Source organism: Acartia tonsa, chromosome 15, assembly GCF_053477335.1.
Source record: "Acartia tonsa isolate MP-2025a chromosome 15, ASM5347733v1, whole genome shotgun sequence".
Lineage (NCBI taxonomy): Eukaryota > Metazoa > Arthropoda > Copepoda > Calanoida > Acartiidae > Acartia > Acartia tonsa.
Window position 1 is genome coordinate 4,997,141 of NC_137274.1, and position 24,842 is coordinate 5,021,982.

Genomic DNA, 24,842 nt, shown 5'->3' on the forward strand with positions numbered 1-24,842 from the left:
TTCGTTGTTAAATTTGGTTTTCTTAGCTTCAAAATTGGCTGCTCTACAGCAGTTTTAATATTTAGCGGCTGGCCACTAAAAAGCGGATAAGGAGCGGTCTGACCGCTATGACTAGAAAAGTAATTTTCTCTAAAAATACACATAACCACCAGAAAAAAGTTTTATGTCTCTATCTGTAACAGGAGCCGAGATAGAGGGGGGGTCTGTTAGGGGGTTAAGTAGGGGTACAGAAGTTTAACTGCCTGTTTTTGCCGGTTTTGGTGCTGGAAGCGCCAATTTTTTTTTAACTGAGAATAATATCTTAATAAGTTGTAACTATAAACAGTGAAAAAAGGGACAAAAAAAGATACTTTTTAGGCCTTTTCAAAAGGCAGTTTTGAAATCCCGTTATTTCATTAAAAAATTTAAAATGCATAGAGAATGGCTTGGAAGGTGAATTTAGGTGTTCTGCATATTTCAACTTAAACACATAAGGCCTAAGATATGATATCCCAAAAATCTTTTGTCAAAGTCTACTCTACCCCTAGCGCTGGCGATTTCATTTTTCACAGGTATAAAATGCATGATTTTAGAAAACTGACTGGCGCTAGGTGTAGAGTAGACTTTGACAAAAGATTTTTTGGATATAATATCTTTGGCCTTATGTGTTTAAATTGAAATATGCAGAAGAGCTTAAAACCTGCACATTACTGAGATATTGTTAAAACCGCCGTGCTACCGTTATCTGTTGATATTTTACATGCCTGGCGCTAGGTCGCCAGTAGAGATAAAGAGCTGAAATTTTGTACATGTATTTCTAGGCCCCTAAAGTAACTTTTTAGGTTAGCAGAAGAATGAAATTCAAGAACGGGTATTTTCATGAAAAGATCTAATATACATATTTCATTTTTCATAGTATTTTTAAAATAATGAAAATAATTAATTAAATTACGATTTTGGGAGGGGGGAAGGGTGTGTGTGTGTGTGTGTTTATTTTGAACCAAAATTATCCTAAATATAGTTTTCTAACAAAAAAATTAACAGCGATGTATTTTACTTTTTAAAGTTGGTTAAAAAAAGGTCTGTAAAATGCAATGAATTGTCCTTTATAATATGCAAAAAAATATTTATAAATAAAAAGTAATTTGTAAATTTACAAAACTATACTCTCCATATTATCTTCATAATCTTTAAGTACTCGATAGATTGAAATAGTTAAATGATTATCACATATCATCCGATTTTGTTTATTTTACAAAGATGCCTACTAAAATTAATTTTATTTTCGAAGTTGCAATTATTATAAAAAAATGTTTCTTTATCTTTATCATTATGTTATACAATTTCTGAATTTATAACCAATACATGAATCGATATATCATTACTTTAATGTTGTCCATATTTTCATGTACTCTGATAAAGAAATAATCTCAGCTGGCTAGAATAACAATAACCCCCATACACCCCCTTTAATCCATCTCTCCCCTCTAATGAGATATATAAATGAACTGGCCAATAAATGAGGTTCATAATTTTATTAACATATTTTCTTTTTTTTTTAATATATCCACTTTTTTTAGTAGTGAAGCTACTCTATAATTCACTTTGTCCGTCAGTTCGTCCGTAACGCTATGGGGGAAATGGGATTTACTCAGCTCCTATAAAAGATAGAAACATTTCCATCATTAAGGAGCACAATTAACTATAAAACATCAATGGCGGTCGGACTGCTTTTTAGCAGGTTTTAGGCTATTTTTTTATTTTCCACATTTTTCCTCATATCTTTGGTGTTTATGGTCCAATTTTCAAAATTTTTTCAGTTAGATATATCAAATTAAATTTTCCGTCGTTTGGAGAACCTACAATGACGGTCAGACTGCCTTTTTGCAGGTTTTTGGCTATTTTTATATTTTTTACATTTTCCCCCATATCTTTGGTGTTTATGGTCCGATTTTCAAACTTTTTTCAGTTAAAGATATAAAAATTAAATTTCTCATCGTTTGAAGAAAACAACAATGAAGGTCAGACTACCTTTTTGCAGGTTTTTGGCTATTTATATATTCTTTACATTTTCCCCAATATCTTTGGTGTTTATGGTCCGATTTTCAAACTTTTTTCAGTTAAAGATATCAAAATTAAATTTCCCATCGTTTGAAGAAAACAACAATGACAGTCAGACTACCTTTTTTGCAGGTTTTTGGCTATTTTTATATTTTTTACATTTTCCCCCATATCTTTGGTGTTTATGGACCGATTTTTTTTCAGTTAAAGATATCAAAATTAAATTTCCGGTCATTTGAAGAAATCAACAATGACGGTCAGACTGCCTTTTTGCAGGTTTTTGGCTATTTTTATATTTTTTACATTTTCCTCCTTATATTTGGTGTTTATTAATCGATTTTCAGAATTTTTTCAGTTAAAGATATCAAAATTAAATTTCCCGTCGTTTGAAGAAAACAACAATGACCGTCAGTCCCATCCACGAAATTTTGTGCTTCGCTACTTATTGATGTTGTCATCCTTGTTCTATTCTATTAAGTGGTAATATTAAGCTTCTTATTGGTCCAGGGAAGGTTTATAATTTTTTTGGGGAAATGTATCTTTTCCCTCTCAAAAAAAGATGACCCTCAAAATAAGTTATTATCGTTTCCCTTAAGTATTCCTAGAGGTTTTAGGGGCGCAGCCACTAGTATCCTTTATCCATTAACTGAGATAAAATCAATCTTATTAGACGTTCACTCAAAGCCCAAAAATAATGGACTTAAAAGTGTATTAAACTGTATATAAGACATTTGCGAATATATTGATACAATTAATTTGCCTCTTAGATCAAAAAAAGTATGTTTTTTTAATATTTTTCTCTTGCTACAAATCAAATTTCAAATTTAAGTCACCAAAAATCCTAAACTAATTTTTGCTCTAGAAGACTCAATTTTTGGAGTTAGAAAGTGCTTAATACCTCATTTTAATCGCCTGGCATTGCTTTATAATATATACGAAATAACTTGGTTGTTTATAGAACAGCTGACTAAAAAATCGAGGTTTTGTGATAAACCCACTTTAGTTGTTGCTCCATAAATGATATTTTTTTCCTCAATTTTTTTGGCTGTAAAGAAGCTTTATATATTCATATAACATCCACCTAAATTTGATTTTTGGTATTTTATTTATAACATCACCAGAGGGAATTGAATTTTGGAAAAAAAATATCAATTTATATTTTACACTGCTATGCATTGTTCTTGTTCTTGATTCTAAAAAAATATTTATATTATTAAAAAGAGAATTATTTAACGCTTCTATAGGTATGTTTATCATTTTTCTAGGGTAAATATAACTATAATTACACCATTTTAAAGTTAGACATCATAACATATTAACGCAATTATTGAATCGGTCTGTATTATTAAGCTGGCAACCGATAAGCTTTCTTGTCTTCAGCTTAAGATTTCGACAATTACAGTACCTATTGAGTTCTCTGTTTTATGGAAGCTTCTTATAGGTCCCTGGATAGTTTTGGAATTTTGAAAAAAATATCAATTTATATTTTACACTGCTATGCATTGTTCTCGTTCTTGTTTCTAAAAAATATTTTATAATTAAAAAGAGAATTATTTAATGCTTCTATAGGTATGTTAATCATTTTTCTAGTCTAAATATAACTATAATTTCAGTATTTTTTAAACATCATTATATTCAAGTTATTGTAATTTTAAATAAAATATCAATATCAAGAACTATAAGAACAATTTTTACTATGCAAAACAAGGTGTTATAAAGTGTAGGATCCCTCACAATATCTATCTGTCTGTCTATAATGCATTACACATGTAATGCTAATAGAGAGGATGCTATAAGAGTGCTATTATAATGTGAACTTCTCATAATTGAATGGGCTTCCTGAAACCAGAGACCATGAAGTTGGCCTAGTCACTACAAGGAGGAGTGCAGGAATATCCAGGGGAAGGTGCTTGTAAAAGGGTATTTTTTTTAGGGATGGGGTAATTGTGGTATCTGCCTAGGGTAAATGGCAGACACCAGAGTTCAAAATGACTACGGCAGTGTGAACAGACGTGGACACCTATACTATAGAGAAGCTACGCTTCTCTAGCAATCACTAAATAATAAACAGCATCTATTCAGTTGTTCCTTTATTGAAGGTCTAAGGATTACTAAAGTTGTACAACATAATATAAATGCATATGGATTAGGAATAAAGATAGTTAAAGGTAAATCATACAAGTAAAACATAGATAGTTGCAATGGTTAGGTAGATGGCTATCCCTGTCTGGTGGAGGCAGGATAGCCCATGGAACAGCACAATAGGTAGATAAGCATAGAGGGGTTGAGTGGTAGGTCTGGGTACTAAAAAGGGAAGGTTTGATGATTACTGTGACAACAACAGTCTGTGTGGGGGTGATTCTATCAGGTGAGGGAAGGCTTAGATCCTTCATCCTCAGGGCTGAGGTGGTGCTGCTAACTTGGTGGTTGAAGGGGAAGGTTCCGGTGCTTAAGAAGGGAGAGGGAGGGGTAACACCCCTCCCTCCATTTGCAGGACAACTGAGAGATGAAATCAATACCGTTATCTGACATATTTTCAGGTGGCTTTACAATTGTAGAATAACAGGATTTAGCTGGGTGCGTAGCATCACTATAATGTCTTGGTTTCTGCATGGCCCAGAGTTGCCGCATACCACAACTCTCCCCTCGGAAGGCTGGGAGGGGCTGTCTGCACCACCAGACTTCCGACAGTGGTTGCGGCCTTCAGTTTGTTGTCCTTGTGGAATGGGTCCGCCAGGATACCAGCTGCTGAACGGTGGTAGACTCCAGCCCTCCCCAGGTCGAACGAAATCTGCTATATCTGCTGGAGTAGCTGGTCCTGTTGGATGTTCTGGCCGTTGGATGTGTACCTCTGAGGCCACCCTGGCAACCTCCCGGGGTGGCACAGCACATGAGGGGGCTTGGACCAACAGCCGCCTGGTATACACCTCTTCAGGTTTCTCTACTGGGCTGGTGGTCTCCATCGCGTTGGTCACCTTGCTGCTGGCAGGCTGGCTACTGGATGCAGGCGCAGCTTCTTCGCCCTCGGGGCTGGTCAGGTTCACTCGGCTTCCAGGGTCTCTGTCAACGCGGGCAGGTGGTGGTTGCCATACTGTAGGAACGTTGCCTCCCTCAGGCTCATCCTGGACATTGGCAGGGTGGTGCATGGCAGTCAGACCTGCAGGGTAGGGGAAGGTAACAGTCCATCCCTTGTGCCGGAGGCTGTCTTGGATCTGCAAGGGTGGCTCCGCTCTAGTTGGCTGGGGGACAGGCCCATCCACGGCCACTGCTGCTGGTGGACTGGAGGCACAAGGCTCCGGATTTCCTTCCCTAGCCTGAAGGTGTCCAGGCACATCGTCTCCATCTTGGGTAGACATAATTGTTGGGGATCCTCTACTTCTATGGTTAGGCTCGGCACTTGGCGCATCTAGTTGAGTTACTCCCCAGGCAGCGGTCAAAGCTTCTTCAGTTTGGCTGGTAATGGCTGATATCCTGGTTCCTGGGGCAGATGCAGGGGGCGCAGGCAAGTTTGACCCAGCACAAACTTCCTGGTACACCAGTGCAATACAATTACCCAGGCTTGGTTGAGGGAGGTAGACAGCTGGACGCAGTTGAGGGTGAGGGACAGCTGGACTTCCCTGCTGGCTGGGGGCTCTGGCTGACTGGGGGTGACGGGGGTCACCCCTTCCTCTGGGGCTGCGGGCTCGTTCCGGGGTCCAGGTATCTCGGTGGCGGCGACGGTTGTCGCCCCAGGCACCAGCGTGGGGGCGCTGGATAGCACCCCCCAGTCTTCACAGGGGTCCAGGTCTCTCGGTGGCGGCGACGGTTGTCGCCCCAGGCACCAGCGTGGGGCGCTGGATAGCACCCCCCAGTCTTCACAGGTGGCGGCGACGGTTGTCGCCCCAGACATCAGCTTGGTGGTGCAGGGAAGCACCTCTCGTTCCTTCCAGGTGGCGACGCCGGTTGGCGTCCCATACATCGACTCAGACTCGCTGGCTAGCGCCTCTTGCCTCTCCCGCTCGGCGGCCGCCAGGGCCTCCCCGTACACCGTCCCGGTGGCGCTGGGTAGCGCCCCTCGGCTCTCGCTGGGGATGACAGGTGTTACCTCCTCCTTCGGGGGACGCGGTCTGACGGGTACCATCATGTTGAGGCCGACCGGCAGAGGCCGCAGGACTTCTGGCTCCGCAATGTTGGTTGGCTGCACGAACACCGGTCCCATGTGGTTGAGGCTGAAGTCCAGGCCAACCCGGTTGGGTTCAGCCGCTCCTCCCAGCACGTTGATCCTGGCCACTATGGTCCCAATCTGAGACACAGACTCCTGGGTAGCCGCGGCCCCAGCGGTGGCAGCTGGTTGGGGTGACGGCTGGGCATCTCCCTCCAGGTAGACCTGGGTGTCAGACTGGTTGTATGCAGGTTGTTGGGCTGCCTGGTGTTTCTTCATTGCCTGGTCCCAACCGGTTCTACACTTGGCGGCTGTGTGGCCGTTGAAGCGGCAGCGCTCCTTCGTCCAGCTGGGTCCCATCAGTCCGGCTTCCCCAGGGTGTATCAACCTGCCAGGTCTCTCCTCCTCCAGTTGGGGCACCAGCTGACAAACAGGGTCTCCCCCACTAGGGGTCAGGCAGTGCTGGGCTGCTTGTGGTGGCTCCTTGGTTACATTCAGCCTCCTCCCCATACACACAGGTCCCTTCCATCCAACAGCGGCTCTCCTCTCCTGGGTGGCGAGGCCAGCCTCGGCCTTAGCTTCTGCAGGTGCTTCTCCACATGAGGGATCCTGCCTCCTGTTACGCCAGGTAGTTGGTAGCAAAGGCCGTTGATGGTGCCAGTCGGAAGGGGGGCTATGATCTCTGGGGGGTATCTGTGGCCAGTGTGTGGACAGGTACCCACAGTTGAACCAGCAAGGCCCAGAAGATGCCATACTGATGGTAGCCTGAACTGTGTTCCGGACTGCCAGCAGGCTGTTGGTAGCCACCTGAGTTGGGCCAGAGTTGCCATCTGGTATTGCGTCCCTGCCAGGCTCCGTCAGCTGCTGGTGGGGAGCCCCTGCGGTGATTCTGGTTTTGGCAGGGGGTGGCCTTCTTATTGACTTCCCTGGTTGGAGCTCTGCATCCTGGTGGGCCTCCATCTTCAGCAGCATGGGGGGACTTGGCTGGGTCATGTGCAGTGGTTCAACAGAGTAGAGGCATCTGGTCTTGGAGTGTGGGGGAACAGCCTCACTGCTGCTGGTCAACCCTGCTCCCTCCGTGCTGGGTAAAGCCTTCCACTGCAGCAGGTCACCATTCTCCATCCTTAGGCCGGTCCCCAGTCGTTCCATGCCTGGGGGCTCCCAGGGAGACTTGGGTGGCGGCTCCCCCACCCCCAGGTACGCGTCGGGCATCTGGGTGAAGAGCCTATTCCCCTGGGACAGCTCCCCATCCTCCAGGTTGGTGAGGCCAGCGCCAGGGAGGACCTTTCCACCCCAGACACAGGTGGTACTGGCCCTAGGGCTGGGCCCCTTTGGAGTCTCAGTTCTGGTGGTAGTGTCCATCATGGGGCTGGCCACTAAGTCTCTGAAGCTTGTCACCTTCTCATTAGGCTCAGTCGCATCGTTCAACACCCCCAGGAGGACACATACAGGTTCAACAATCCCCAGTCCAGTATCTCCATTTCTCGTGCGTTGAGCACCAACTGTACAGGAGCTGTGCAGCGGACATTCAGTCACCCTTCCAGACAAGGGCATCTCAGGGACCAGGGGTCTGTGACCTGGCATGTGTTTTATGTTCACTGTACTCAACACAGTAGGCCAAAGTAATAACAGAAGCAGCACCTTGTATGAAGAAGCAGAGAGTGGTGGGGTACAGATGTTGGTGGTTATGGTCCAAATGAAGACTTCTGTCCACCACAGTGCCAGCAGCATGCCTAGGCACACAGTTAATGCCCAATCAGGAATGTCTTCTATTGCCGCACGTCGGGCTAGGGGCTGACAATTTCTCATCTTGTAGATATAGGAGCAGAGTAGAGTAGCCGCGCCGCAAGGAGGTTCGAGCCGGCTCACCCCTATTATAGATACTATAGCAGTGTAATTAGGGTGGTAGTCCACGTAGCCGTTGGCTCTGTCCTTCTGGCTCAAGAGTTTCGGTGGCTGGAGCGTCCCCATGATAAGTAGCAGTGGGTTGGTCTGTTGGTGCCAGCGTCTTGTTTAACTGTTGAGCCTGAGTTGTTCTCCTTTCCAGTATAGCTCTTGATTCCTGTGATAACCAGCGGATCTTAGCTTAGAGATAAAAGGGAATATGTTAGGTATCCATAGATGTCTCTAGGAGCGTATCCGCTAGTAGATATATGGATATGTAGGCTATCTATATATATGGCTACACTCCCATATATATATACGTGTATAGGAATATCCCCAGAGCTAGCTAGCTTTCCTCCTTGCTTCAAAAAAATCACGCTTCCTCTGTATATAGTTCACAACCATGAGGGTCTATGGTCAAGGTACACACCACCACTGCCCAGTGTGGGGCATCAAGTCAGGCTATGTCCACAGGGTGGGCGTACTTTCGTTCAGTTACCATATCAGTCTCCAGTGTTGTATGGTGAGGTTAGTATTCACTTACTTGCACCCATGATACAAAAAAACAACACTATTTATCACTTGGGTATTTATATATACATATATTTTTTTCACTAGCCACTCAGCTTTGAAGTAGGGTTGGCAGGGCTAGGAAGATGTTGAGGGTCTGAGCGGGTTTAAGGAACTGATTTAGTTTTCCTTATCACACTGTAGATAGGGAGGGAGGAGCTTGCAAGTTTTTTCTTCTAAAAAAATATCTCTGTTGTATGCTATAGAGTGGCCCCTCTCCTGTGTGTGTGTGTGTGTGTGAAATCCCCTCTTCTTGCAACGCGCCTACGCGCCGTCAGAGTGTGCACACAGGTAAAACGCGCTTCTATCCCTCAATCTGCTTTCTCATTGGTTCGCTGGATCTCTCTTTTTCCGTTGAATTTTTTTGTTGCGTCCTAAGCTCTGCGACCCGTAAATGGCGCTCTGTTCTCCCGGTCGCTGTCTCCACACTGTGGGCGGACTTATTTAAGTGTGGGTAGGAGGGGAAGCGCGTGAGGGGACGGGGTAAAACCGTCCGTTCCCCCCTATGGGGAGGGGGGTGTTACAGGTTTGAGGTAACTGTGTGGTGAATTAATTGTGCCCCTTTCCTTAATCCTGGGCTTGTTGTTATGTCACCTTGATTGTATTCTCTTCAATGGATGGTGGGCCCCTCCCTTTCCTCTGGGATAAGGGGTGTATTTGTTGTGCTGGAGGCTTGGGTGGTTAGATTGTTTATCAAGGCATTGTTATATTACATCTAGATTCTATTTTTGGCCTTATCACAATACATAACAGATTTGCTTACCAAGCCTGTTCTATTTTTAGTTTTATCACAATACACAACAAATTGTTTGCCAATCCTTGCTCATAAATCTATTGTTTAGCCATCACACTAGGGTGGTAATCCCTACAATGTGATATAATATCTGCTTTTCTAGATGGGTGGCTGCGCTGTAGCCTCTCAGGATACTTGGAGTTGACGTAGTTTCTTCTGCTTGGTACACTACACTCATATGTTGGCTCGCAGCTCGCAGCTATTTGGCGTGTTTCAGCCTATCGGCGGCAGGGAATGTCCCGTCCTGCAGCGCCGTATATCCGAATCCGACTGTTGGCGGCAGGGAATGTCCCGTCCTGCGGCGCCGCTGGTTCGAATCCTTGGCTTGTTTCAGTCTATCGGCGGCAGGGAATGTCCCGTCCTGCAGCGCCATGTATCCGAATCCGGCTGATGGCGGCAGGGAATGTCCCGTCCTGCTAGCGCCGCTGGTTCGAATCCTGCTATCTCTTGCAGTAAATGTTGGCCTATTTTCAGCCGTTTGCACTTAGTTGGCCTGTTTCAGCCAGTCCGCAGGCCTGTTTCAGCCCTTGAGCGCTCAATTCTCCGTTAGATGTCGGCGCTTCTCGCGGTTCTCCGTCAAGTTTCGCTGTTTCGCTTCCACAACTGCCGGATGCAGAGTTAGACCTTGCTATCCAGGGTGGGTAATTCAGGTTGCTTGTGTCAGTTTTGCCAGTTTCACTGCTGGGAGTACCTTAGCCTCAGCTGCGCGTCTGCTCTACACTTGTGGTTTGCCGTAATCTCACACAGCTGTCACCAAAAGTTGTGGTATCCGCCTAGGGTAAATGGCAGACACCAGAGTTCAAAATGACTACGGCAGTGTGAACAGACGTGGACACCTATACTATAGAGAAGCTACGCTTCTCTAGCAATCACTAAATAATAAACAGCATCTATTCAGTTGTTCCTTTATTGAAGGTCTAAGGATTACTAAAGTTGTACAACATAATATAAATACATATGGATTAGGAATAAAGATAGTTAAAGGTAAATCATACAAGTAAAACATAGATAGTTGCAATGGTTAGGTAGATGGCTATCCCTGTCCGGTGGAGGCAGGATAGCCCATGGAACAGCACAATAGGTAGATAAGCATAGAGGGGTTGAGTGGTAGGTCTGGGTACTAAAAAGGGAAGGTTTGATGATTACTGTGACAACAACAGTCTGTGTGGGGGTGATTCTATCAGGTGAGGGAAGGCTTAGATCCTTCATCCTCAGGGCTGAGGTGGTGCTGCTAACTTGGTGGTTGAAGGGGAAGGTTCCGGTGCTTAAGAAGGGAGAGGGAGGGGTAACACCCCTCCCTCCATTTGCAGGACAACTGAGAGATGAAATCAATACCGTTATCTGACATATTTTCAGGTGGCTTTACAATTGTAGAATAACAGGATTTAGCTGGGTGCGTAGCATCACTATAATGTCTTGGTTTCTGCATGGCCCAGAGTTGGCGCATACTACATAATCACCCCCTATAATATATTATGTGGGGTATAAACCCAGCCTTTTAAATTTTTTTTAATAGTAGTAGAAAATCCTGAAAACTTAATAATCTAGGAATCAAACTAGCACCCCAACCAACAATCGGTTCCATGCCAAATGTAGGAGTGGAAAAACATTGGAGGGACAAACGCATGAGTCCCAAACGTCAGAGTGGAACAAACGCAGGAGTGGGACAAACATCAGAGTGGACAAACACAGGAGTCCCAAACTTTTTTTTCAATTTTGAATTTTTTTTATACAAACACAGCCTCCCCCCTTTGTCCCGTTACTTTTCTTAGTTAGGTTAGGTTAGGTTATAGGCTAGGGGGCCAAGTGCTGCAGCAATAGTCATTATTTTGTAGACAAAGGTATAAAAAATTTCAAAATTGTAATACAGCCATAGTCATTATTTTGTAGACAGAGGTATAAAACATTTCCAAATTGTAATATTATTAAAATAGCAGACACTCCTAGGTTTTATTTAAGCAATGTCCACTCCAATGTTTTTTACTCCGACGTTTGTCCACCTCAATGTTTGTCCACTCTGACGTTTGTCCCATTCCTACGTTTGTTCACTCCGATGCTTGGGACTCCTGCATTTGTCCACTCCAACATTTGGGACTCCTATGTTTAAGTAAATCTTAATAAAACTTGATAAAATTATGCAGAATATCAAAGTATTCAATCCCGAAAATTTCAACCATCTATCTTGAATAGGAGTAGAGAAAATCATGAAAACTTGAAATGTAGGAATTGATATAGCCCACCCCAGTTTTTTGGCAAATCCTAATGAAACTTGATGAAAATATGGAGTATTGATAGAGAGAGAGAATATTCAATCCATGAAAATTTCAGCCTTCTATCTTTTATAGAAGCCAAGAAAATCACGTTTTCCCCTTTTTGTCTCAGACAGACAGACATACCAATGGACAGACGTACAGATGAATGGACAGACAACGGACGGACAAATATTTTGAATTAAAGAGTAGCTTCGCTACTAAAAAACTAAATAGGATAATTGTTGTACACAAATTGATTTCAGTATGTTTTAAATGAGCTTACATAATCAAGGATGTCCAAGCTTTTTGATTTGGGGGAAGGGGGGGGGGGGATTGAAATATTTAAATTTGGGCATCCCCATGTTCATTTTGTGGGGGTAATCTTTATATCATAGAGGCAATGACGTCAAAGCTTTTTATATTTTTTTTTTTTGGGGGGGTTACAACAAAAAATAAAACAAAAAAGAATTGTAACTGGACAAAATATGGCTAATGTCCCCAAAAAAATAATTAAGTTGCAAAAAAAATAAGATAGCAACAGGACACATCGATAGTAATTAATATTAACATTTTAATGCTTTATTTTATCATACACAAAAATGTGATTAATTAATCTGTAAAGGTGGTAGCTCCCTTGCTGATGGGCGATTACCCCCTAAAAAAATATATATATTAATTGTAATATTTAATCAGCCAGCCACTTCACTGCTTGGAGGTGCATGTCGTCAGGCCAGAGGAAGCCGCGGCTTGTAGGAAATATATATTATTATTATTATTATTATTATAACTGTTAGGAAAAATCTAGAACTATCTGAAAAAGTTTAATTTTAGCTATAATGGGAGAAAAAAGCAATCTAATGCACATTTTATATAATACGGAAAATTTCTTCCTTTCCCCGTACCTTATAAAAATTGTCGGAAAAAGCCGTTTTTTAAGCAAACAAAAGCGCGTTTTGCTCTATCTGTGAGATATTATGAATGAGATAATGTTAAGATTTGATATTAAGATGAGAAAAATTTACGTTCACAGTCCCTTTAAGATTTTTTTATTATAGATTTTTTGGCAATGTCATGGTTTTGTCACTGTCGCGGTTTTGTCCCTGTCGCAGTTTTGTTATGTCGCGGTTTTGTCCCTGTCGCGGTTTTGTCCCCACTCCTGAAATGCAGCTGTTTTAAGGGTTGTTAGCTTAATAATACAGACCAATTCAATAATGGTGTTAATATGTTATGATGTCTAACTTTAAAATGGTGTAATTATAGTTATATTTACCCTAGAAAAATGATAAACATACCTATAGAAGCATTAAATAATTCTCTTTTTAATAATATAAATATTTTTTAGAAACAAGAACAATGCATAGCAGTGTAAAATATAAATTGATATTTTTTTCCAAAATTCAATTCCCTCTGGTAATGTTATAAATAAAATACCAAAAGTCAAATTTAGGTGGATGTTATATGAATATATAAAGCTTCTTTACAGCCAAAAAAATTGGGGGAAAAAATATCATTTATAGAGCAACAGCAAAAGTGGGTTTATCACAAAACCTCGATTTTTTAGTCAGCTGTTCTATAAACAACCAAGTCATTACCTGTATATTATAAAGCAATGCCAGGCGATTAAAATGAGGTATTAAGCACTTTCTAACTCCAAAAATTGATTCTTCTAGAGCAAAAATTAGTTTAGGTTTTTTGGTGACTCAAATTTGAAATTTGATTTGTAGCAAGAGAAAAATATTAAAAAAACATACTTTTTTTTATCTAAGAGGCAAATTAATGGTATCAATATTTTCGCAAATGTCTTATATACAGTTTAATACACTTTTAAGTCCATTATTTTTGGGCTTTGAGTGAACGTCTAATAAGATTGATTTTATCTCAAATAATTACTTATTAAAACAGGTTTTAAAAGTATGTACATAATAGTTATACCTACGAAATTGAGCACCCAATAATTTATTATAATTGTGATATTAAGACCTAAATTTTTGTTCAAAATTTCTTTTCACCTTTGGACTAGGGGTTAGTGTGGCAGTCTTGTGTTGGAAAGGTTTTGGTTCAATTCCACCAAGAATTGAATGTGATTAGAGTTTTTATTCTGCTATGGACAATAGACAATTATTTGGTGTTTCCTCTCATTTATAGCTATTTTCCTCTCAAGTTGAAAAAAATTTAATGGGTGGATATAATGTGTAAAAAAGATTAGAGGAGATTTGTTCTAAGTAAACTTACTTTATTTGTATTATTATTAACTAAATTTTTATATAAAATTGCTTTACACCCATAGACTAGGGGTTGTGCACCATCTTGTGTTAGAAAGGTTTTCGGTTCAATTTCACTAAGAATTATATTTGATTATTTTTAAAACCTTTTATAAAGTATGGAGAGTTATTTTGTCTGTAGATTAAGAATTTGATAACTACTGAACTAATTGAATGCTCTTTTTAAATTGCCTTTTCCAAGTTTTTTAATTTTTTTAAAAACTAAAATTAAAACTGGTGGGTGCTCAACCACCCCCCCCCCCTTCTTTTCCCATAAAAAAATTAATAAAAGTCACCCTTCATCCTCCCAATTTTTTTTTTTTCTGGGATTCGAACCCGGATGATAGATGGTTTAAAGCTGTTACCATACCAAAAAGCTATCAGAGCTTTAATATTTCAAAATGAAATTTTGTCTTATTTTTAGATCATTAAGTATTATGATGTCTGTTTGTTTGTCTGTCTATCTGTTTGTACTACAGGAGCTTGCTAACTACTAAACCGATATGGTGCTCCTATTCAGGGTAGTTTCTCATAGGTCCTGGGAAGGTTTATAACTATTTTGGGGGAGGGTACCATCACACTACCAGAAAAAAATTGCCTTAGAAAAAAAATTAAACTCCACCTCAAAACTAAAAATGGGATTTACTCGCCCCGGCCCTCCCCACCCAATAAAAATCACCCTATCCCCCCAAAAATTATTTTAATTCAGTTCTTCTTTTTCCAGTACCTATTGTTCAGTATTTTTTATCATAACTTCATAATTACACTTGTCATTACGATTATGTGACATAAAAAATTTGTCATAAAAATTATACTTGTCCCATGAACAATAGTAATAAAAAGTATGTTTGTAAAAAAAACATTTTTCATAAGAGGTAAGTTTGTATGAAGCACATCTGCTTGTCATCAGGGAGGTACTAGGTTCGAATCTTGCCATACACTGCGTTATAACTGAAGGCGCTACTGCTGCTTTGCCAGGTGTGCAACATTAAAAGGTAGAGTTGGAGGAATTACTTGGCTCGTAAACAGGTCTAACTCATTACCATAGGAATTTCAGGCAGGTAGTTCAATAAAGAAGTCGGTTGCTGGATATGTGTTACTCAAACTTGTACAGAAAAGTAAAGAAATAGTTCCCCTGAGTTATCCAGGATTCAACACGTTGCGCATCTGCTTGTCATCAGGAAGGTAATAGGTTCAAATCTTGGCCAGACACTGCGTTATAACTGAAGAAGTTAAATGGTTCCTACTGCTGCTATTCCAGGTGTTAGTTAGAATAGGAGGAATTCCTTGGCTCACAAACAGGCGCAACTCATTACCATGAACAGTTAGAACTTTCAGGCAGGTAGTTCAATTAAAAAGTTGGTTGCTGGATAAGTGTTACTTAAACTAATACAGAAAAGGAAAGTTATCCAGGATTAGTGGACCTTAAGTTAGTTTCATAGAAGCCCTCGACCGTGGCTCAACATGTAGCGTATCCGCTCGTTGTCTGGGAGTTGATAGGTTCAAATCTCGGCTTTGCACTGCGTCATTACATTTGTCATGGGTACCAGTATAAAACTTTGGGTACCAGTATAAGACTTTGGGTACCAGAATAAAACTTTGGGTACCAGTATAAAATTTTGGGTACCAGTATAAAACTTTGGATACCAGTATAAAACTTTGTGTACCAGTATAAAACTTTGGTTACCAGTAAAATTTGGGTACCAGTATAAAACTTTGGGTACCAGTAAAAAACTTTGGGTTCTAGTATAAAACTTTTGGTACCATTATAAAACTTTGGGTACCAGAATAAAATTTGAGTACTAGTCTAAAACTTTGGGTACCTGTATAAAAACTTTGGGTACCAGACTAAAACTTTGGGTACCAGTATAAAACTTTGAGTACCAGTATAAAACTTTGGGTACCAGTATAAAACTTTGATCTTAGTATAAAACTTTTGGTACCAGTATAAAACTTTGGGTACCAGAATAAAATTTGAGTACTAGTCTAAAACTTTGGGTACCTGTATAAAAACTTTGGGTACCAGACTAAAACTTTGGGTACCAGTATAAAACTTTGAGTACTAGTATAAAACTTTGGGTACTAGAATAAAATTTTGGATACAAGAATAAAATTTGAGTACTAGTATATAATTTTGGGTACCAGTATAAAACTTTGGGTACCAGTATAAAACTTTGGGTACCAGAATAAAACTTTGGGTACCAGTATAAAATTTTGGGTACCAGTATAAAACTTTGTGTACCAGTATAAAACTTTGGTCACCAGTAAAGTTTGGGTACCAGTAAAAAGCTTTGGGTACTAGTATAAAACTTTTGGTACCAGTATAAAACTTTGAGTACCAGAATAAAATTTGAGTACTAGTATATAATTTTGGGTACCAGTATAAAACTTTGGGTACCAGTATAAAACTTTGGGTACCAGAATAAAACTTTGGGTACCAGTATAAAATTTTGGGTACCAGTATAAAACTTTGGGTACCAGATTAAACTTTGGGTACAATTATAAAATTTTGGGTACCAGTATAAAACTTTGGGTACCAGTATAAAACTTTGTGTACCAGTATAAAACTTTGGTTACCAGTAAAATTTGGGTACCAGTATAAAACTTTGGGTTCTAGTATATAACTTTTGGTACCAGTATAAAACTTTGGGTACCAGAATAAAATTTGAGTACTAGTCTAAAACTTTGGGTACCATTATAAAACTTTGGGTACCAGACTAAAACTTTGGGTACCAGTATAAAACTTTGAGTACCAGTATAAAACTTTGGGTACTAGAATAAAACTTTTGGTACCAGAATAAAATTTGAGTACTAGTATATAATTTTGGGTACCAGTATAAAACTTTGGGTACTAGAATAAAACTTTGGGTACCAGAATAAACTTTGGGTACCAGTATAAAACTTTGGGTACCAGTATAAAATTTGGGTACTAATTCTGAATCAAACATTTGAAAAAATCCTGCTGTCCTCCTCCCTCTTCCCTCTACTCCTATTCTCACAACCCCTAACCACCCTCAACTCTCCAAAAAATGTCCTAGAATGCATTTAAAAAATTTAATTTAGCCGAAGCCTCAGCTGCAAAGCTTATTTTATAATCAGCCATAAGATCAGCCGCAAGGCTTAATATTGTATTCAGCCGCAGCCGCATTCAGCTGCGCGGCTGAATTTAAATCAGCCACAGCCTCAGCCGCGCGGCTTTCAGTAAGCCGCAGCCTCAGAATCAGCCGCGAGGCTTAATTATGTTATCAGCCACTCTCAGCCTCAGCCTCACTCAGCCTCGCGGTTTAATTTTCCAATAAGCCACTGTAAGCCGCAGCCGCTCTGAGCCGCGCGGCTTTCAGTAAGCCGCAGACTCAGCCACAAATCCTTCAGCCACCATCAGCCACTGTAAGCCTCAGCCGCTCGAAGCCTCAGCCACAAAATTCCAATTCAGCCACTGTAAGCCTCAGCCACCCCAATTCTTATTAAGCCTCAGCCGCAGCCACTCTCAGCCTCAGCCACTTCCATAACTATAAGCCTCAGCCACGTAAGCCGCAGCCGCAAATTAGGATTCAGCCGCGGCTTCTGAACCCTGGATTTTTTAAAAACAACGGGCGCACTAGGGGTATAAAATGTGTCTACCCCCTTATAAAACCACAAATTGAAATTCCTTCAAATACATACATGTTGCATATCAAAATGACAACATTGAAATGCTGATTACAGATCTGAAAACCGTTTTGAAAAATATTGATTCAGTCTGAAATGATTTTCAAATAACCTACCAAAATAAACTGTTATCAGATTCCTAATCAGCATTTCAATGCGGTCATTTTGATATGCAACATGTCTGTGTTTGAAGGAATTTCAAATTTTGGTTTTATAAGGGGGTGAGCACTTTTTATACCACCCGCGCGCTCGTTGTTTTTGGATTTAAAAACCCTTTCCAAGTTTCACAAGGTTTTATATTGGCCCAGTAACCCCTGCCAAAATCTACTAATGTGAAAATCCAAAAAAGATTAAAATCGACCCGCCCTAATACATATAAAAAATAGTCTCTTTTACTCATACTTTGCTTGTACATGCATTTATTAACCTTTAAAATAAATAAAAACACTCATACATGCTTTGAGAAATCATAAAGCTCTAATTCACCAGCAAAAGCATTCACTTAGCACAACACAATACAATCATGACAAGAAAAGCAAAGATTATTTATTTAAAATTTTAAACAAGTTTGCTTCTATAAAGTTCTTCATAAAAGCACTTCTGAAGGGAGTTAATTAATGGCCATTTTTATCAGTTGCTTTGCTAAGGTCACGGAAATTCAGCCTTAAATAAATCATATATGTATAGAGAGGTTTTATGAAAGACTATATGAGAGCAAAGTTGTTCAAAATTTTAAATAAATAATCTTTGCTTTTCTTGTCATGATCATGTTGTAACTCCTAGAGGATGAAAATTGAACTTGAAATTTTAAAATCTAATTTTCTCAAAAAACCCTTGTTATAATATTTTGAAAATTTCAGGATTCAATCTTGATATAAATGTCTAAAACTTTTGTTTTCTTCTTATAGGGCAGACATTTTTTGTTTTCCATTTACACTTCAATATGTATGTGAGGACCTGTAGGTATATTCCCTAAAGAGTAAAATCCGATCAGTAATGGACAGACGGACGGACAGACAGACATCATTCTACTTTGTATTATAGATAAGGTTTTTTTGTATGTAGCTTAATATTTCAATAACCAACTTCCATGACAATACAGATGCTAGGGGCGCAACCGCTAGTTTTTAGAAGAGGACTTTGATGATATACACATATAATAGACATACTATATCTAGATTACCCATCTGACCCGATTTTTCATCAAATCTAAAAAGGAACATTTCTAGCAAACGAAAAATTTTTTTTACTTTCGACTCAAGCTGAGGTGGATTCTTTAAAAAATTATGCTCACTACTTGCGAGTGTGGCAAAACTATTTTTGTGAAAAATCCTCCAAAATCGCGTTGAAAATTAAACAAAATCTTATGTTAATACTCCTATTATGATTTTATTTAATTTTTGTAGATTTTTTTTTGATTTTGGAGGATTTTTCACAAAAATAATTTCAAGCCGATTTTTTTTCTAAGAATCCACCTCTGTTTTAAGCTTTCACATTTCAAAAAATGTTTTGGACAATTAAGCCTGATTCAGCAAAGCCTTATTCTAAGAAAATATACTGTTTACAGCTGACTTTTATTTATGTATGAAATGAAAAAAAACATGCTTTTGTAATAAAATGTGTACACAATTTCAACCAAAGATATCTCTTGAATGTTCCTTAAGGATTCTTCTATTGGTGGAATCAGACATTATGTCTCTTGAGTAATCTCTCTACTATTCTTATGTTATCAAAGATAATTTTATATAATTTACTGCTAATTATTTTTAACTGTTCTCTAAAGGTCTTCAACATAACAAGGTAAATGTACTGAAACTTGGCACAGATTGCTTTAAACATCCAGGTAAAGACTTCTACAATTACACCTTATTTAGAGAATATGTAAAGGGGTAGTTGCACAAAATGGGTTTAAACTTGAATATGGTAAAATGAAAATTTTTCTTTGTGTTTATTAGTTTAATGGTTTAAACTACGTTTAAAGGACGCCTGCAAGAAATACCACGCTTTAACTACTGAAAGACTGCCACAAGTATACCCAATACCCCAAATTTAAAGCCTTCAGCTTCAATAACAAAAAAGTTCTAGGCATTTCAAAATAGCATTTCATGTACAATGAAAATTTTGAAAGATTTACAATGCTCATAAAAGAAAAAACAATATTAAATTACGTCGCCTAGACATAAAATTATAATCTTATCTTTGTCAGAAATTTAGATTGCCGGTAACTGATTACATTTTTACATAAATCACCACATTTCATAGTCAAAATCTATGAAAAAAATTCGATTTAAATTGCATTTGTGAACGAAAATCATAGCGGAAACAAAGGGGAAAACTAAAATAATCTCAGCTGTGATTGGTTGCTTAGCTGATTCAGCCTTTTGATTGGCTACAGTACACTCGGTACAACGCAAGTTAAACTTAATTTTATTTAATGATTTTGACTATAAAAATGGGTATTTTTATTGTAAAAATATAATTAATTACTGGCAATCTAAATTTATGACAAAAATAAGCTTATAATTTTGTTTCTAGGCCACGAAGTTTAATTTCAAAATTTCTAACATTAGCATTGATATTCTTTCAAAATTTTCATTGTACATAAAATGTCATGCCTAGAACTTTTTTGTTATAGAAGCTGAAGGCTTCAAATTTGGGGTATTGGGTATACTTGTGGCAGTCTTTCAGCAGTTAGAGCGTGGTATTTCTTGCAGGCTTCCTTTAAGTAGCATATATCTTAAAGAATTTCAATTTTCTACCATGAAGCCTTAAAAATATCAATATGATAAATATGTCAGTCTTGTTTTTTTTATAAAAAAAAACATTGAAAATTCAATGTGCCTATACATTATCCTCCTGAACGCCTAAATGCTCTAATTTTAAGATATAGACAAATCATGGAGAACTTAATATGGGTGTTAAATATTTTGGAATTATCACTGATAAATGATGATTTATCATAGGCACAATTATTCATGAGCTTCTACATTCACTTGGAGTTTATCATCAGATGAATAGGTAAGTGCAAAATACAAGTTTTGTTCTGTTTACTGGGTTTTGTCATAGTTCTTTTTTTCATCATATTGCTTTTACTTAAGTACCTACTTAATTGAAATTCTAGGAATATTGATGGCTTTGCAACAATCTTTCTCAATTTTAATCACCTTTGATTGATTTCTTTTTAAGATATCTTTTAGGACCTCGCCTAATTGTATATTAGACGGCTATCAAATTCTATCTTTTTTATTTATCAGACCTGACCGCCATTTATACCTGGATGTTCTAGACAAAATAAATCTAACAATTGCAGAGGACAACTTCAAGGTTAAAAATATAACTGATTATGACATGACTTTAAAGGTAAGAATACATGTTTGAAATATATTTTTTCTATTAAAAAGGAATATAGAGGTAAAGATGTATGAATCGCATTAAATTTTCTGATATGAATTATTATTGGAAGCCTGCAGCAATAGAGATATATAGAGTAATACTCAAGCTCTACCAATAGGAATTTACTAAGAGAACTATGCAGACCTGCTATTGGGTAAAAACTGTACATATTCATATCAAAACAAAAGTGTGTTTCAACCTTATCATTGATTAAAATGCACTTTTAGGTTCATTCATTACCAAAGTAGCACATAAAAACTCTTTTTATTGAGTAATTAAACAAAATAAATAAAAACTAACTAAAAACTAATTAATTAATTAAACTAATACAAAATTTGCATTTCAAATAAATGTTAAGATAAAGCATTAAATAAAACAAATTAAAACCTTAATTTTTGGTGCATTTAATGAAGTTTTACAAGTATAAACAGTCTAACCTATTTTGATTAATAATTATAAAATTAAGTGATAATATAATGAAAAGCTTTCTTCTCTAGCTTTGGCTATGCACATGGAAGAGATTTTTTAACCTTGGGTTTGACATTATAAATGTCAGTAGACCCTTCCTTTATAGACACAGAGCTTTAAAGCTTATCTTGGAAAATCTCATCCTTTTAAAATTTATACAGGGCGTTTAAAAAAAACTGCGTTTTCCAAATTTGGGAAACAACCATTAGGAGTACAAAAAAAAATAATTATATGTCAATATTCTCTATAAAAATATGCATCGAAATTGTTACAAGTGTTTTTTAATATCTCTGAAAATAACGGCTCATTTTAAAGCATAAATATTTCAAAAGATGCATATGATGCTTTTTTCTGGTAGAATTTTGTGCCTTAAGGTTGGTTTTCAAAAATTTAATCACTTGAAAACAACTTCTTAATTCGGCCAATACAATTTTCTACCAATTACACTAAAAATTTCATTTAAAATTCCCTCACTGAAAACAAATATTCAGTTTTTCTTTTTGTATACTTAAGAAACATGACCTTAAAAATTGCTCATGTTCGTAAATCCCCACCCCTCATTTATTCCTATAATCCTTTAATTGGATTGACAGGTTAAGATATAAACTCATAATTTATCCATAATTTGTAAGTAAATGCTTTAATAAAAAAAATTCAAAGTTCAATAACTTTTTTGTCTTTAGAGATTTTTTTGTCAAATAAAAAGGAGTTTTTTTCTTTTTACTATAACCTACGTTATTAAAAAAGATTCTTTTACAGCAAATGCATCACAATCAAGAAATGTAAAAAAATGTCAAATTGCAGTTTCTTAAAAATACTTTTGTGAGGAGCTAAAAAGCATTTCACCTTTAAAACTCATTAAGGTACTTTTCTTATACCTTTTTCTAAATTAATATTGAAATTCTACGATTTTTCTATACATGATAGAAGAGTTATTTTAATTTTTCTTGCACAACATTTTTCACATAAAGCATTTTTGGAAACTATGTACCTATCATAGAGGCCGTATTTTTAGAGATAATGAAAAACACCTGTTATAAATTTGATGTACTTTTTTACAGAGAATAAGGATATATAATCGTTTTTTCTGTATTCCTTCTGGTTGTGTCAGAACAACGGAAAACGCAGTTTTTTCTGAAACACCATGTATTTCTGCATTTTTATATATATATTTTTTTAGTAGCGAAGCTACTCTATAATTTGAAATGTCCGTCTGTCCGTATGTCCGTGTGTCCGTCTGTCCGTCTTGGTTTGGGGGAAACGTGATTTTCTCGGCTCCTATATAAGATAAAAGGCTGAAATTTTTTGACAAAATTCCCATAATTAAGGAGCACAAATAACTATAAAACATCAATGGTGGTAGGACCGCTTTTTAACAGGTTTTAGGCTATTTTTGTATTTTTCACATTTTTCTCCATATCTTTGGTGTTTATGGTCTGACTTCCAAAAATTTTTCAGTTATAGTATCAAAATTAAATTTCCTGTCATTTCAAGAAAACAACTATGACTGTCAGACTGCCTTTAAGCAGGTTTTAGACTATTTTTGTATTTTCACATTTTTCTCCATAACTTTGGTATTTATGGCCAGATTTTCAAAGTTTTTCAGTTATAGATATCAAAATTATATTTCCTGTCGTTTCAAGAAAACATAAATGGTGGTCAGACTGACTTTTTTGCAGGTTTTTGGCTATTTTAATATTTTTCACCTTTTTCCTCATATCTTTGGTGTTTATGGTCCGTTTTTTTAAAATTTTTGTAGTTAAAAATATCAAAATTAAATTTCCCATTAATTTGAGCATCCAGTATGTAATTTACTTTGACCATCAGTCTATTAGTCATAGTACTGAAATATAAATGTTAAGAAATTAAAAACAAATGTTGAAAAGGTTTCGTGATTTTTTTCCTAATATACATGCTTTTGACAACTAATATCTAAATTCTTATTTAATTGTTTGTGCTTCGCTACTTATGGATGTTGTCATCCTTGTTTAATGTATAATTTGATTAGTTTTGCATGTTAAGTAAATACCAATTGAAGATATAAGAATATTATAGATTTTTTGTTAGAGAATTTAAAAAGTTTAAACCCTTATACAAACAACTTTAAACTACCTATTATCTTTTTTGTTCTTGAATTTTGAATTTTAATATAAAACATATTGATCATTCACATGTTACACAATTATTTTATTACAGGTACCGTTTGATTTCTTCTCAATTATGATGTACAAAGCAAAGATTCAGAATATAACAACAATGAAAGTTAATAAATATTATTCAAAAATAACTAATAAGGGTTCCTACCCACTTGAAAAGAAAATGGTAAGGTTATTTCCATCTATAATAAAAATGGAATTTTTAAAAATAATTATACTATTAGGTAAGTTTATGATAATATAATGAATTCAGACAAACCTTTCTCCTGTTGATATCATGGCATTATCAATCAAGTATAGCTGTGATATTCTACCTACTCCTGATGTTAAGGTAATGTTTCATTTGGCATACTTAGAAGTTTTTAGTAAGATTGTAAATAGTGAATGATATGGATTATAATCATAAATATAATAAAAATCTATCAAGTTGTATTGTTAAAGTGCCCTATCTTGTCTGCAAGTGCTGTTAGCAGAATCACAAAATTTGACTTTGGATCAATTCAGTTTTTCTCCCAAAAAAAGAAATTAATTAAGCTGCAGTGTGTAGTTTACCTATGTCAAGATTGCTAATCTCTACAATATAACTAAATGTAAAGTTTGTAGCAAATTTTTTTACATAATTACACCATATATTGGGTGGGATTCAAAATTTTAACAACACTCTTTGAAACAATGCACTGTAGGTATTTTATAATTAGAAAGACTACATTGAGTACACTCTGGACATGTTGGAAGTGATGGCTGATGTCTGTGCAGAAGCTTGTAGAGATGAAACATATGTGAATCCAGAGGATGCTTGCAGTAAGTTTTGTTAAATCAAATAAAAGAAAAAACTTAGGAAACAGATAGTGTGTTAACAAATAGTGTTTTTTTTATATAATCATAAGTCAAAGAAGATAATAAAAAGTATTATTTAATTTGACCCACTAACCCCTGTCAGAAACTAATTATGAACATCTTTTTATCAGAAAAACTGGAGAGTTCAAAGTGCCTAATGTTTGAAGTATTAAATGATTAAGGTCAAATTACGAGGACTTAGATAGCTTCTAAACAGTTTTGGTGCTTTAGTCACATCCAGAATATATCCTTTGTGATTGTAGAAAGTTACAGCATGTATTTTGTATGTATTTGCCAAATGTAGCAACTGAAGGGCATTCTATATTTTATTGCTTTATTCCATAGAATTTAAATAGTATAGCATTTATTTTATCTAGTTTATTTTTACTTTTATTAGTT

The 24,842-nt window shown here is 37.2% G+C and overlaps 1 protein-coding gene across 1 annotated transcript in view; it reads left to right on the forward strand.

The window, feature by feature from the left end:
* The window catches only part of LOC145307689 (bone morphogenetic protein 1 homolog), a 50,055-nt gene that overhangs the window by 24,847 nt on the left and 366 nt on the right, over positions 1 to 24,842 (forward strand). Inside the window, exons 8-13 of the mRNA XM_080150182.1 lie at positions 19,373 to 19,432; positions 20,553 to 20,607; positions 20,844 to 20,949; positions 23,647 to 23,772; positions 23,860 to 23,937; positions 24,305 to 24,407. Of these exons, the coding sequence (XP_080006308.1) occupies positions 19,373 to 19,432; positions 20,553 to 20,607; positions 20,844 to 20,949; positions 23,647 to 23,772; positions 23,860 to 23,937; positions 24,305 to 24,407 (528 nt within the window). The remainder of the gene's footprint in view (positions 1 to 19,372; positions 19,433 to 20,552; positions 20,608 to 20,843; positions 20,950 to 23,646; positions 23,773 to 23,859; positions 23,938 to 24,304; positions 24,408 to 24,842) is intronic.